Here is a 16,292-nt window from a genome sequence, read left to right as displayed (position 1 = left end):
TGGTGCTGGGAAAACTGGACAGGTACATGTAAAAGTATGAAATTAGAACACTCCCTAACACCATACACAAAAATAAACTCAAAATGGATTAAAGACCTAAATGTAAGGCCAGAGACTATCAGATAAACTCTTAGAGGAAAACATAGGCAGAACACTCTATGACATAAATCACAGCAAGGACCTTTTTGACCCACCTCCTAGAGAAATGGAAATAAAAACAAAAATAAACAAATGGAACCAAATGAAACTTAAAAGCTCTTGCACAGCAAAGGAAACCATAAACAAGACCAAAAGACAACCCTCAGAATGGGAGAAATTATTTGCAAATGAAGCAACTGATAAAGGATTAATCTCCAAAATTTACAAGCAGCTCATGCAGCTCAATAACAAAAAAAAAAACAACCTAATCCAAAAATGGGCAGAAGACCTAAATAGACATTTCTCCAAAGAAGATATACAGATTGACAACAAACACATGGAAGAATGCTCAACATCATTAATAATTAGAGAAATGCAAATCAAAACTACAGTGAGATATCATCTCACACTGGTCAGAATGGCCATCATCAAAAAATTTAGAAACAATAAATGCTGGAGAGGGTGTGGAGAAAAGGGAACCCTCTTGCACTGTTGGTGGGAATATAAATTGAGACAGCCACTATGGAGAAGAGTATAATTGCTTTATAATTCCGTAAAAAATAATTCCTTAAAAACTACAAATAGAACCACCATACGACCCAGCAATCCCACTACTGGGCATATACCCTGAGAAAACCATAATTCAAAAAGAGTCATGTACCAAAATGTTCATTGCAGCTCTATTTACAATAGCCAGGACATGGAAGCAACCTAAGTGTCCATCAACAGATGAATGGTAAAGAAGATGAGGCACATATATACAATGGAATATTACTCAGCCATAAAAAGAAACAAAATTGAGTTATTTGTAGTGAGGGGGATGGACCTAGAGTCTGTCATACAAAGTGAAGTAAGTCAGAAAGAGAAAAACAAAAACTGTATGCTAACACATATATGTGGAATCTAAGAGAAAAAAAAAAAAGGTCATGAAGAACTTAAGGGTAAGGCAGGAATAAAGACACAGACCTACTAGAGCATGGAGTTGAGGATATTTGGAGGGGGACGGGTAAACTGTGACAAAGTGAGAGAGTGGCATGGACATATATACAGTACAAAACGTAAAATAGATAGCTAGTGGGAAGCAGCCACATAGCACAGGGAGATCAGCTAGGTGGTTTTTGACCACCTAGAGGGGTGGGATAGGGAGGGTGGGAGGGAGGGAGACGCAAGAGGGAAGAGATATGGGAACATATGTATATGTATAACTGATTCACTTTGTTATAAAGCAGAAGCTAACACACCACTGTAAAGCAAGTATACTCCAATAAAGATGTTAAAAAAAGAATTAAACTGCCAAATACTGAAATAAGTGACTATTATTAGTGACTATTAAATAAGTGAGTATTAACATTTATCGAAAGAAGTGACTATAAACATAAATGCTTGGTATATAATGGGATACATGTGTGGTATACAATGATGAGTGAAAGTTATCTATGCCGTCAGAGCACTTACAGACTACTGAGGGAGACACTCAACAAGTAAAACAAACTACAGTTGACCCTTGAACAACATGGGTTTGAACTGCGTGGGTCCAATTCTACATGGACCTTTTTCAATAAATACTATGGTACTATATGATCCAGGGTTGGCTGAATCCACAGATGTGGAATTGCAGATAGATGGGTGACTATGGGACTTGAGCATCTGTGGATTTTGGTATAGAGAGACTGCTGGAACCAATCTCCCGTGGAAACCAAGCAACAACTGTACAATAAACTTCTTCAAATTATGAGATATTCTATAAAGATACAAAAGGTTCTATGAGAAAGTAAAGGAAGAAGCAGAAGTTAGACTAAGTAGCTCTGAAGTGATTTTAATACTGAGAATCAAGTGCCAATCATGAAAATAAGATCACATAGATGGTAAATGGCAGAGCAAGAATTTGAATCCAGGTGGTCTGGTTCCAAAGTCTAGGGCCTGAGCACTACTCAATGCTGCCTCTCTACAGAGAAGAATTACACAAAATGGGAGCTTCATATCATTTAGATATTTATACTCGCTCTAAAAAGATTCTAAGAATCATGGGAACTTAGAAAATATTTGAAACAGAATGAGACAAGACAGATTTCTTAGAATCTTATGAAGAAATAGGCAAATTTACATATACCACTGAATCGTTTCCTTAGGGCAATAAACGTTATATTTCTTACCTTAACACCTATTGCAACAATAAGGTGCTTGGGAAATTGAGAGCTGTCAAAACAATACAGACAGTTTTCCATTAGTGCAGCAAGTCTCCGGTGCTCAGCAATAGCTTTTTTCCTCTGATTCTCTTCCTCTTCACCAAAACATTCTCTCTCAGCTGCTCTGGAGACAAACATGTCATCCAGAGTGTAATAGTCTCCATCTGTTTTTCCCATAAACTGAAAAAACAAAATAATAGTAGTGGGGAGAAGGTAGTAGTTAATTCAGTTTATTATACTGTGGCATACTGAAGTCATATCTGTAAGTCCTGTGATAAAACTCTTACATTAAAAGAAAAAAGAAAACATGATTAAAATTTAAGCTTGACCTGCAAGGACCAAGTTATTATCATCATCATAGCTAAAGTTTACTGAGTATTTACTATGTGCAGTTCTATGCAATTTGATTGTTTTATACTCCTATGATGAGGGAACCATTACCATTTCTATTTAATAGATGAGGAACTTGAACGACAGAGAGGTTAAGAACAACCTTCACTTTAAAATTAGCATACACTCTATTAAACTTACAAGCCAATTTGCTAATATGTATATTGAGAGCATTGAGAGCCACGTTCCCCTTTCTCTTTTAAAAATAATTTTCTTTTTCATTTGTTTTTATTGAGGTAACAATGATTTATAAAACTATATAAGTTTCATGTGTACAAAACCAAATTCTTTAATAAGTCTTTTCTAACACCCTTTTACTGAAATACTGAGCAATTCAACATGGTGTGCATTCTGCCTTGCTGCAATAAGTAATAAACCCAACTTGTTTAACTCTGTGTGCCCCTGGTGGTCTTTGGCTAACAGCCACTGACAGTATCAAGAAATACTGTTAATTTGTGTGTGTGTAATAATGGTGTGATAATGCTAAAAACTTCTGTTAAAAGTTTATTTATTTATCTTATTGAGGTGTGGTTGGTTTCAATGTTGTGTTGGTTTTGGGTGTGCAGCAGGGTGATTCAGTTATATATATGTGTAAATAAATATGTATATGTATATGTATGTGTATGTATATGTGTGTGTTTTTTTTCAGATTCTTTTCCATTATAGGTTATTGCAGGATGCTGAGTGTAGTTCCCTGTGCTTATCAGTAGGTCCTTGTTTGTCTGTTTTGTATATAGTAGTGTGTATCTGTTAAACCCAAACTCCTAATTTATTTAAATTAGGAATTAAAAGTTTATTTTTATTAAAAAAATAAATCCCAGAACCTCATCTATGAAAAAATAAAAATAAAAAAAATAAAATTAGTATACGCTCCACATAGAACATAAAACATTTTTCAACTGTATCTCAAGGCACCTTCTCTATACCTCCCCCAACATAAACTGTAGCCAGGGTGATGTTTTTAAAACAAAAATTTTATTTACTTATTTTATTTATGTCCCTACTTAAAATCCTCAAAGAGCTCTACATTGTGAACAGGATCAAGTTCAAACTGTTGTTTGGCCTAAGTCATAGACACAGAACGGTATAATGGTTAAGAGCTTGGGCTCTATAGTCAGAATGACCATGGTAAAATTCTATCTCCTGTCTGTATAATCTTGGGCAGTTATTTAATCTCTCTGAGCTCTCTCTCTGTTTTATTTCCTCATTTTACAATGGCTATAACAATATTATCCATCTAATAAGGTTATCTTTCTTCATCCTTACAACACATGCCTGGCACACAATAAGGACTCATAAATGTGAGTCACCTCGGTCACATGTGATCACATCCCTACTCAAACTCTACACTTTGCCACCCTACTTTAGTCCCCAAAAGTACTGTTACCTTCAGGCTTTGCACATATTGCTCTCTGAGCAGTTCTGCCCTCAATTTCGCCATTCCTACCCCTACTCATTTTTTAATCTGAGGTTTAGATTTAGTTGTCACCTGCATGAAAGAACTTTTCTAGATCGTCCAAGCTCCTTCAGTACTATACTCATCAGTTTCATGAGGACCACACTGTATCAAAACAGCTCATTAACTTATGTTTTTCTTCCATTAGACTAAGTTCTACTTAGTCTACTAAATACCAAAAAGAAAATGACTGTTTTCATCTTACCAGATACTTAAATAGATATGAAGAAAGCCAGAGTGCCTGTACTCCTGTCAGAGAAAGTAGATTTCAAAGCAAAGAATATTATGAAGGATAAAGAAGGTCATTTCATAATAATAAAAGACTTACAGCAGGAGGACAAAACAATCCTAAAGTTTATGCACCTAATAATAGTTTCAAAATATATGAAGCAAAAACTTGACAGAACTGTAGGAGAAACAGACAAACCCACAACTGTAGTCAGAAATTCAAATGCCACTCTCTCTACAATTGATAAAACAAATAGAAAATCAATAGGCAATAGAAGACTTGAACAAACTATCAACCAATCTGACATAACCAACAATGACAGAAATTGTATCCAACAGAAATTGTATCAGCAGAATAAACATTCTTCTCAAGTGCACAGAGAACATTTACCAAGACAGACGGCATTCTCAGACTTAAAACAAACTCTCAATAAATTTAAAAGAATTCAAGTAACATAGAGTATGTGCACTGAAAACAATGGAATTAGACTAGAAATCCCAACAGAAAGATATATGGAAAATAGTCAAGTATGCAAAAATTAAATAGTGTACTTCCAAATAACCCACGGATCATCAAAAAAATAAAATTAGAAAGTTTTTTGAACTATAATAAAACAAAAACAGGACATGTGAGAATTTGTGGTGTACTGTGAAAGCAGTACCTAGAAGGACAATTACAGAACTAACCACTTATATTAGAAAACAAGAGAGGCCTTAAATCAATGATGTCATCTTCCAACTTAAAAAACTAGAAAAAGAAGAGAAGTAAAACTAAATGTAAACAGAAGAAAATTTCTAAAATGTCATTATTGATAGAATCAGGTAAAAAGATTATTATCAGTAAGGTATTTCTCAGAGCACATTAGCTTCAGGAATTAATTTTTATCTTCTACTTTTTCTCTTTATTAATCTTTGATTATCTCTCTATTCTTCAGGTTTGTCTATTTATATGTAGTCTCCTGACTTACAAATTATTATTTTAACTTCAGACCTTTATCTCAACCATAATATATCAAATTTTGAAAAATGTCCAAACTGGTCACTAAAATTTTCATGAAAATAGTGACTAACTATATGCTAGATATTAATAGAAACTTTAAGTACCCTCTCAGCCAAATACCTCTACAACATAGGAATTGTCATTCTCCCTTCATATTAAAAAACTGAGGCTAAGAGAGACTAAATAACTTAATCAAAATCACATAATTATTAAGAGACAGCCAGGAATCAAGTTTGATTGTAAAACTGAGAGTGCCTGGCATATAGTGAGCCTCTCTCACTTAAGAAACCCATCTTTAAAACATAGAAAGGGAATACTGTGAATATAGTCTATGAAGCAGAATAAAGAATTAGAAGAAACCTTAAATTTCATCCAGAATAAACATACCCAATCAAGTTAAGGTGCATATTAAAAGAGAATACAGATATCTCATGGGTATTTATCTTTTCTAAAATACATTAGTGAGCAGAATATGTACTTCTACATGTAACTTTACTTTCATATGATATATTGTTAAAATATTGTTATTAAAAATCAGTTCATAACTTGTCAGGGAATATATTCAATTCAAATAAAATCAGTTGAAAACAGAAGACAGTATTTCTAGTTTTTAAATCTATGTTCCATGAATGCTGCTGAACGTCTCTGATCTATTCACAGTTTTTGACTTAAATAGGGGACAGTCTTCCAAATTAAGTCTGAATGATTCTTCAACACAACTGAAATATGATACTCATCTATCCCAGAACAATAATTCCCTCCTCCTACACCCTCTAATTATTTGCATTTTCCCATTATCTTCTCTTTGGGGTTTGACACAAAATGTTTTTACCTTTATCAGTCACGTACACATCTATGACCTTACCCCCAACCAAAAATTTTTAATGAACAGAGATAGTGGAGAATATAAGACCAAGAAGGGGAAAAGTGAAAATATTTGCTGGAGGAAAGGAGGTGAAGAAAACAAGAGGGGCATGAAAATATGCCTCTTTTTCATTTAGATAGAGTCCTAAAGAAAACTGATGAGATGGTACAAGATCAAGATAGTATATCATAAATTTTAGAACTTTGAGAATCTCTTTTCTAAATAAATAAGAAAATGTGATAAAATAGTTATAACATTAAAATGAATAAGATAAAAGAAAGGGGAGTAGATGTCAATACTACCCAAAGTGATCTACAATGTATGCAACATCTATCAAAATCTCAATGACGTTTTTTGCAGAAATAGAAAAAGCCATCTTAAAATTCATATGGAATCTCAAGGGACTACAAATAAACAATCTTTAAAAAGAACAAAGTTGGAGGTCTCACACGTCCTGATTTTAAAACGTACTACAAAGCTACAATAATCAAAATAATGTGATACTGGCATAAAGAAAGATATACAGACCAATGGAATAGAATGGAGATCCCAGAAATAAACAAACTCATATATGGTCAAATGATTTTCAGTAAGGGTGCCAAGACCACTGAATAGGGAAACGACAGTCTTTTAAACAAACGGTGTTGGGAAAATTGGATATTCACATGCAAAAAGAGATGAAGTTGGACCCTCACCTCACACCATATAAAAAAATTAACTCAAAATGCATCACAGACCTAACTTAAAAGCTAAAACTTTAAAACTCTTAGAAGAAATCATAGGGGAAAAGCTTCATGACATTGAATTTGGCAATGATTGCTTGGCTATGACAACAAAAGCACAAGCAATAAAGAAAAAATAGGTAAGTTGGATTTCATCAAACTTAAAACTTTTGTGCATCAAAGGACACTCTCAACAGAGTGATAAGGCAGCCCACAGAATGGGAGAAAATATTTGTAAATCACTTATTTGATAAGGGACTTACAACCAGAATACATAAAGAACTCCTACAATTCAACAACATCAAAAAACAAGCAACCTGATTTTAAAATGGGCAAAGGATCTAAACAGACATTTCTCCAAGGAAGATATACAAATGGCCAATAAATACAGGGAAATGTAAATGAAAACTACAATGAAGTTACAACTTCATGCTCACTAGAATCAAATAGTCAGATAATAACAAGTGTTGTCAAGGATGTGGAGAAACTGATACCCTCAAACACCGCTGGTGGGAGTGCAAAGTCATGGTGCTGCTTTGGAAAACAGTCTGGTAGTTCCTCAAACAATTCAATATAGATTAATTAATAAATAATTAAACATATGGGCTACCATATGACCTAACAATTCCACTTCCAGGTATATACCCAGGAGAAATGAAAACATATGCCTAACAAAAACTTGTATATGAATCTTTACAGCAGCATTATTCATAAAAGTCAAAACTTGTACACAATCTAAATGCCCATCAATTGATGAACAGATCAACAAAACATATAAAATATGTACAACAGAGTGAGTATATTTGGCTATAAAAAACAAATGAAGTACTGATACCCCCTACAACACTCTGAAAACATGCTAAGTGAAAGAAGTCAGTCACAAAAAATCACTATCATATACATGAAATGTCCAGATCAGCAAAATCTATACAGACAGAAAACAAACTCAAGGCTGCTTAAGGCTGGAGATGGAGGAGGACTAAGAGGGTTAGGGGGTGACAGCTAAAGGTTACAGGGTTTATTCTTGAGGTGATAAAAATGTTGTAAAATTGACTGTAGTGATAGTTACATATATTCATGAAGATACTAAAAACCATTGAATTTTACACTTTAAAAGGGTGAATTTGTATGGCACGTGAATCATATCTCAATAAACCTGTGTTTTAAAAAATTAACTGTACCCAAATAGAGGTCTGGCCTTTGCCTTCTGTCACTGGAAGGTAATCTTTAAGGACTTGAAATGTCCTGCCTAAAACAGTGGTTTTGTTTATCTGAGGGTCTTGGGCCACACGAGCCATCTATGTTAACAATGTGGTTTATGCTGGGAAATTTGGGCCACACAGTATCAGCTCCACCTCAGTAGGGGCTGGAAACTGTCATCATCACAGGCAATCAACCATGTCTATGTGACCAAATCCTAACAAAAACTGCACACCAATGCTTGGGGGAGCTTCCCTAGTTGGCAATACCCTGTGTATTTCACACATTATTGCTGGGAGAAGTTAGTGCTGTCCATGATTCACTGGGAAAGGGGACAAATGGAAGATTCATGCTTGAAATTCTGCTGGATTCAGCTCCATGAGCCGCTTCCCTTGACTAATTTTCCATCTGTATTCTTTCACTGTAATAAACCTTAACTGTATATTTAACAGCTTTTAGGGAATTCTGTGAGTCCTTGTAGTAAAGTATCAAAGCTGAAGGTGGGCTTGGGGATCCCTGAACTTGAAGCTGATGTCAGAAGTGAGGATGGTCTTAGGGACATTGGGGAGATATAATAAACACAATGCACGAACACTGATCAGATCCTGAATCTCAAAAAAAAAAAGCTATAAAAATTTAAATATAGGTTCATCTATATCAACATTTAAAAAAATAAATACATGGTTCTGCATGATACACAGGCACCACCCAAAGTGGACAGCTACAGCACTACAGTCCCACTCTGGAATGGCCATAAAGGGAAATTATCTCAGTAAGAAGAACTTTGTGCAGTGAGTTCACTTTGCCTGGAAAGAGAGATGGCCATAGATACAGGTCTGCACTGATTCATGTACTATGGCAAATGGTTTGGCTGGATGGCCAGGAACCTGGATAGAACACAAGTAGAGATTACCAACAAGGAAGTCTGGGGAAGAGGTATATGGACAGACCTCTCCAAATAGATACAGATATTTATGTCACTAGTGATATTTATGTCACTAGCCACTCCTACCATTGTTCCAATGAGCTTGTGAACAAAGTGGCCATGCAGGTATGGAAACTATTCAAGGGCTCAGCAACATCAAAGCTGATCTGGCTATAGCCACTGCTGAATACCCAATCTGCCAACAGAGATCAACACTGAGCCTCTGATATGAGCACCACTCCTTTGGGAGATCAACACTGAGCGTCTGATACGAGTACCACTCCTTTGGGGGATCAGGCAGCTAACTGGTGGCAAGTTGGGTACATTGGACTGCTACCATCATGGAAGGAGCAGCACTTTGTTCTTACTGGAATAGACACTTACTCTGGATATTGACTTGCCTTCAATGCATACAGTGATTCTGCCAAAACTACCATCTCTGGACTTGTATCATTGTGGTATCACACATACGCTTCTGACCAAGGAAACAATTTCACAGCAGATGAAATGTGTCTATGCCCATTGCAGTCACCATGTAACAATGATGACTACCAAGCAGCACTGCTCACTAATTCACCATGTTCCCCACCAACTGAAGTAGCTGGCTGGATAGAACAGTGAACTGGCCTTTTTAAGATTTAATTACAAGTGCTGGATAGGTGATGTCTTGTAAACTAAGGGTATGTCTCCCAGAATGAAGTAAGTGCTCTAAATCAGCACCCAAACTATGATGCTATCTTTCCCACAGCCAGAATTCACAGGTATGGGAATCTAGGGGGGATAAAACAGAAGTGACCTATCTCACTACTGTCCCTTTTGATACACTAGCAAAATTTCTGCTTCCCAACTCTGTGATCTTAGGCTCTACTAGTCTAGAGGTCTTAGTTCTAAAGAGAGGAATACATCTATCAAGGGACACAATGATTAATTGAACTTGAAGTTCCGACAGCCACCTGGCCACTCTGGCTCCTCATTCCACTGAATCAAAAGGCAAAGAGGGGAGTTACTGTACTTTCTAGAGTGATTGATTCTGACTATAAAGGGAAAATTGGGCTGGTACTACATAATGGAGGTAAGAGGAAGTATATCTTGAATATAGGTTACCTTTTAGGGCACCTCTTGGAATTCTCATGGCCTATGATTAAAGTCAATGATAAAATACAACTCAGTTAAGGCAGGACAGCTAATAAATGGCCCAGACCTTCTGAATGAAGGACTGGATCACCCCACAAGGCAAGGGGCCATGACCAGCTAAGATGTTGCTGAGGACAAAAGGAATACAGAATGGGTAGTAGAGGAAAGCAGGTATAAATACTAGATGAAACTCCATAACCAGTTTCAGAAATTAATATTGTAATATTATGGTACCCTTTCAATATTTTGATATGAATTTATATGTGTGAATATACACCTAAATATTAACAAAACTTCTTTCTTTTCTTCCCCTTTCTCATCCCCTTACCATCTAACATAATAGTAGCTTTGTACTCTATTCTGGGGACACAGCCTGTTTTTGGTTGTATGTAGGACAGTTCTATCATGTTGCACAGAAGCACGATTTTGTTTTCTTTATTTGGAGATTAAATATAGTTTAAAGAGAGGAGCCAAGGTAACATGGTTGTGGTCACTGGGTCAATTTGACTAGTCTGACATACACTTACCAGAATTCCCTTTTCAGTGTATTTCTGGTTATGATGGGTAACAAGAGATTTTTATAGAAGACCTGAAGAGTAGAAATAAAGCAGCAGCCATTTTATAGCTTGCATACATTGTCACTTAACTGCTGGTTCACCTCCTTATATAAGGCAGCATCTGAGTCTGCAGCTGCCCCACCTTTCCCACCATCCTCCTTCAGCTTCTCTGACTTCTAGGCCAGATGTGTGTATTTAGCTCCTAGCCTAATCTACAGAATACCCACACCACCAAGGTCAGAGGCAACATAAACTGACATGTATATTTGTCCATCCTCGAGAATTCCAGCTCATGCCTGTGGGTTCTAGCTTGTTCTTGTTCTTAGTCTCCCCCGCTTTATATTCATTTTTCCTTCCCAAGAGCCTGCTCTCTGGACTTAAAGCTCCAAATTCAGATGCAACCACAACAGCCTTAAAAAGATTGCTTAACCAGCTTCTACAATGGCATAAGGTCAAATCCCTGTAAAGAAACCTATGTCTATATGTCTTTTAATAGTTCTGTTTCTCTGATCGATAAGTGACTGATAAACATATAACCCTCTATAAACAGCAATAACAAACTGCTTCTGTTCAGAGGCTCTGCTTGTATAACATTTTTTCAATATTATTCCAAGAATAATATTATTCTAAATATCATTAATCATAATGTAAGTGAAATTCAGACATTTCAAATGCCAACTGTATAATATAATGGGAGAAAATTAATATAATAATAAAATAAAACCACTCCTTTTCTGCTTCAGTCCACTTTCCTTAAAAACCAAATCCAGGGCTTCCCTGGTGGCACAGTGGTTGAGAGTCCACCTGCTGATGTAGGGGATGCGGGTTCGTGCGCCGGTCCGGGAGGATCCCACATGCCGTGGATCGGCTGGGCCCGTGAGCCATGGCCGCTGGGCCTGCGCGTCTGGAGCCTGTGCTCTGCGACGGGAGAGGCCACGACGGTGAGAGGCCCGCGCACCGCAAAAAAACAAACAAACAAATCCAATTATACTATTTGAGCATAGGCTAATCTGAATGTAGTCAATCATCTCCCTTTTCTGGCCCTCTGCAATGCTTGCATGTTACTATAGAAAAGTTATCATATTTTATAAATGGTTCCATTATAAGCTCATAAGCTAACTGCCACTTCAACATAATAAGAAAACCTCCCATTTTCCACAGTGGCAATTTTAGATGATCACCATCAAACCCTGGACACTCCATCAACTCCTCTCTCACTTTCAGTAGATGACCTCAAAGAAAAATTAAAATCAGACAAGAATTTCCTGATCCTCCTACCACCAAACCTAAAACCATCCACAAACACACAGCTTATACTTCTTTTCTCCTGAGATAATGGAAGGGTATATGTGCTCCTGTTTAAATTCTGTCATCCATGCAGTAGACCCTACCTAACCCCTCTTCACATACTCTGGATAGGACTGACTCTCTGCAGTCTGCTCAGTTGTGCCACTCATAACTTCTTCTCCTTTATCATGGGCCTTTTTCCCCTTGCCAACAACTCTTCCTAACTAGAATTTAAGTATTTAAGCATGCCAAACATTCTTCTATTTTAAACAGTTCCTTTGGAATACACACCACCTTTTATCACAGTAAAAGTTAAACCTCTTGAATGAATTGTCAAGGGAAGAGAAGAAAGAAGTCAGGATTTTATTAAACAGTGATAACTGGGGGAGATGTCAAAATATGACTGATGTTTAGAATACAACCATTAATGTAAACCAGTTGAATAAGTCTTCCTGAACAGCCAAATTTCCAAACAGTTAAGGGTTTACCATTTAAGCAAAGAAACATTACTTATTATAGTCATTTTGAATACAAACGTTCCCAGAGTTATAAACTGTCCTAACTTTTAAAACATAATTACCGGAATTTAGTCTTATCCTGATAATAGGGTAATTAATGGAACAATTATTAAAATGTGCCATAATTCACAAATGGCCCTCTCAAGGGCTAGTGGCTTCTATGCTAGCTATGTCAACCAAGATGTTTATGATTTTTCAATTCTTTACCTGAATTTTTCCATCTCATTCTTTGCTCTATATTAAGTCAGCTGTTGGTTCTCATTGTTATAAGCACTTCTTCTTGTGGTACTCGTGTCCCCACTTCTAATTTGCTACTTTTATTATATTTCTGGTCTAAAGTTGAATAGCCAAGTATATTAGAATTATATATAAAAGTATGGCTTAGAGGCCACCTTCTCCAGGTAATCAGTAAATAGTTGATAAATTTAGAGGAAAGACAGAAAAGCTACCCTATAGTCTATAAATACTAGATTGGCATCAAGAGAAAAGACTTAAAAAAAAATCTTCTTAAAATGATGACAATAGAAGGACCTTCAAGATGGCAGAGGAGTAACACATAGAGATCACCTTCCTCCCCACAGATACATCAGAAATACATCTACATGTGGAACAACTCCTAAAGAACACCTACTGAATGCTGGCAGAAGACCTCAGACTTCCCAAAAGGCAAGGAAATCCCCATGTACCTGAGTAGGGCAAAAGAAAAACGAAAAAACAGAGACAAAAGAGTAGGGATGGGACCTGCACCAGTGGGAAGGAGCTGGGAAAGAGGAAAAGTTTCCTCACACTAGGAAGCCCCTTCACTGGCAGAGACTGGGGTGGCCAGTGGGAAGTCAGGGGGAAGCTTCAGAGCCACGGAGGAGAGTGAAGCAACAAGTGTGCAGAGGGCAAAGTGGAGAGATTCCCGCACAGAGAGGATCAGTGATGACCAGCACTCACCAGCCTGAGAGGCTTGTCTCCTCACCCAGCGGGGCGGGTGGGTGCTGGGAGCTGAGGCTGGGGCTTCAGGGGTCAGATCCCAAGGAGAGGACTGGGGTTGGCTGCGTGAACACACAGCCTGAAGGGGTCTAGTGTGCCACAGCTAACCGGGAGAGAGTCCAGGAAAAAGTCAGGAACTGCCTAAGACTAAAGAGACCATTGTTTCGGGGTGTGCAAGGGGAGGAGATTCAGAGCACCACCAAAACGAGCTTCAGAGACAGGCACGAGCTCTGCCTATCAGCACAGACACCAGAGACAGGCATGAAACTCTAACATTGCTGCTGCAGCCACCAAGAATCCTGTGTGTAAGCACAGGTCACTATCCACACCTCCCCTCCTGGGAGCCTGTGCAGCCCACCACTGCCAGGGTCCTGTGATCCAGAGACAACTGCCCCAGAAGAATACATGGCACGCCTCAGGCTGTTGCAACGTCACACCAGCCTCTGCCGCCACAGGCTCGCCCTGCATTCCGTAACCCACCCAACCCCCAGCCTGAGTGAACCAGAGCCCCATAATCAGCCACTCTTTAACCCCCTCCTGTCTGGGTGAAAAAAAGATACCAGAGGGCGACCTACATGCAGAGGTGGGGCCAAAACCAAAGCTGAACCCCAGGAGCTTTGAGAACAAAGAAAAGAAAGGGAAATTTCTCTGTGCACCCTCAGGAGCAGCAGTCAACCTGATGTACCCTGCATCTGTGAAATACCAGAACAGACAATGAATCATCCCAAAATTGAGGCAGTGGACGTTGAAAACAACTGTAGACTTGGGGTTTGTTGTATGCAGCTGACTAGTTGCTGATTTTGATGTTTATCTTAGTTTAGTTTTTAGTGCTTACTATCATTCGTGGATTTGTTTATTGGCTTGGTTCTCTTCTTTTCTTTATTACTTTTTAAAAAGTTTTTACTTTAATAATATTCTTTAGATTCTTTATTTTAATAACTTTATTTTATTTTATATTTCTTTCTTTTTTTCTCTCTCTCTTCTTCTGAGCCATATGGCTGACAGGGTCTTGGTTCTCAGGCCGGGTATGAGGCCTGAGCCTCTGAGGTGGGAGAACCGACATTGGTCCACCAGACACCGCCGGGCCCCATGCAATATCAATCAGCAAGAGTTCTCCCAGCGATCTCCATCTCAATGCTAAGACGCAGCTCGACTCAAAGACCAGCAAGCTCCAGTGCTGGACACCCATGCCAAACAACTAGCAAGACAGGAACACAACTCCATCCATTAGCAGAGAGGCTGCCTAAAATCATAACTTCATAGACACCCCAAAACACACCACCAGAAAGACAAGACCCAGCCTCATCCACCAGACAACAGGCACCAGTCCCCACCACCAGGAGGTTTATACAAGCCACTAAACCAACCTTACCCACTGGGGGCAGACACCGAAAACAACAGGAACTACTAACCTGCAGCCTGCGAAAAGGAGACCCCAAACACAGTAACTTAAGCAAAATGAGAAGACACAGTAAGTTAAGCAAAATGAGAAGACATAGAAATGTGGCAGATGAAGGAGCAAGGTAAAAACCCACCAGACCTAACAAATGAAGAGGAAATAGGCAGTCTACCTGGAAAAGAATTCAGAGTAATGATAGTAAAGATGATCCAAACTCTTGGAAATAGAATGAAGAAAATACAAGAAACGTTTAGCAAGGACCTAGAAGAACTAAAGGGCAAACAAACAATGATGAACAACACAAAAAATGAAATTAAAAATTCTCTAGAAGGAATCAATAGCAGAATACCTGAGACAGAAGAACGGATAAGTGACCTGGAATATAAAAGAGTGGAAATAACTACCACAGAGCAGAATAAAGAAAACAGAATGAAAAAAATTCAGAACAGTCTCAGAGACCGCTGGGTCAACAATGAACATACCCACATTCAAATTATAGGGGTCCCAGAAGAAGAAGAGAAACAGAAATGGATTGAGAAAATATGTGAAGAGATTATAGTTGAAAATTTCCCTATTATGGGAAAGGAAATAGCCACCCAAGTCCAGGAAGCACAGTGTCCAATACATGATAGATCCAAGGAGAAACATGCCAAGACACATATCAATCAAACTCTCAAAAATTAAATACAAAGAAAAAATATTAAAAGCATCAAGGGAAAAGCAACAAATAACATATAAGGGAATCCCCATAAGGTTAACAGCTGATCTTTCAGCAGAAACTCTGCAAGCCAGAAGGGAGTGGCAGGACATAATTAAAGTGATGAAAGGTAAAAATCTACAATCAAGATTACTCTACCAAGCAAGGGTCTGACTGAAATTTGATGGAGAAATTAAAACCTTTACAGACAAGCAAAAGCTAAGAGAATTCAGCACCACCAAACCAGCTTTACAACAAATGCTGAAGAAACTTCTCTACATAGGAAACACAAGAGAAGGAAAAGACCTACAATAACAAACCCAAAACAGTTAAGAAAATGGCAACAGGAACATACTTACCAATAATACCTTAAATGTAAACAGATTAAATTGTCCAACCAAAAGACACAGACTGGCTGAATGGAGACAAAAACAAGATGTCTATGATGTCTACAGAAGACCCACTTCAGACCTAGGGACACATACATACTGAACCTGAGGGGATATAAAAACATATTCCATGCAAATGGAAATCAAAAGATAGTTGGGGTAGCAATTTTCATATTAGACAAAACAGACTTTAAAATAAAGAGTATTACAAGAGATAAAGAAA

General features: G+C 37.8%; 1 protein-coding gene across 3 annotated transcripts in view; it reads right to left on the bottom strand.

Annotated features, from left to right (window-relative positions):
- Positions 1 to 16,292, bottom strand: part of CWF19L2 (CWF19 like cell cycle control factor 2) — a 193,580-nt gene that overhangs the window by 42,522 nt on the left and 134,766 nt on the right. For all 3 annotated transcript variants that reach the window (XM_067750901.1, XM_067750903.1, XM_067750902.1), the window contains exon 13: positions 2,292 to 2,504. In XM_067750901.1, the coding sequence (XP_067607002.1) occupies positions 2,292 to 2,504 (213 nt within the window). The remainder of the gene's footprint in view (positions 1 to 2,291; positions 2,505 to 16,292) is intronic.

The sequence above is a fragment of the Pseudorca crassidens genome, chromosome 9 (genome assembly GCF_039906515.1).
Source record: "Pseudorca crassidens isolate mPseCra1 chromosome 9, mPseCra1.hap1, whole genome shotgun sequence".
Taxonomy (NCBI): Eukaryota; Metazoa; Chordata; class Mammalia; order Artiodactyla; family Delphinidae; genus Pseudorca; species Pseudorca crassidens.
The sequence above is the reverse complement of the archived record's forward strand: the minus strand, read 5'-3'. Positions and strand labels throughout refer to the sequence as shown.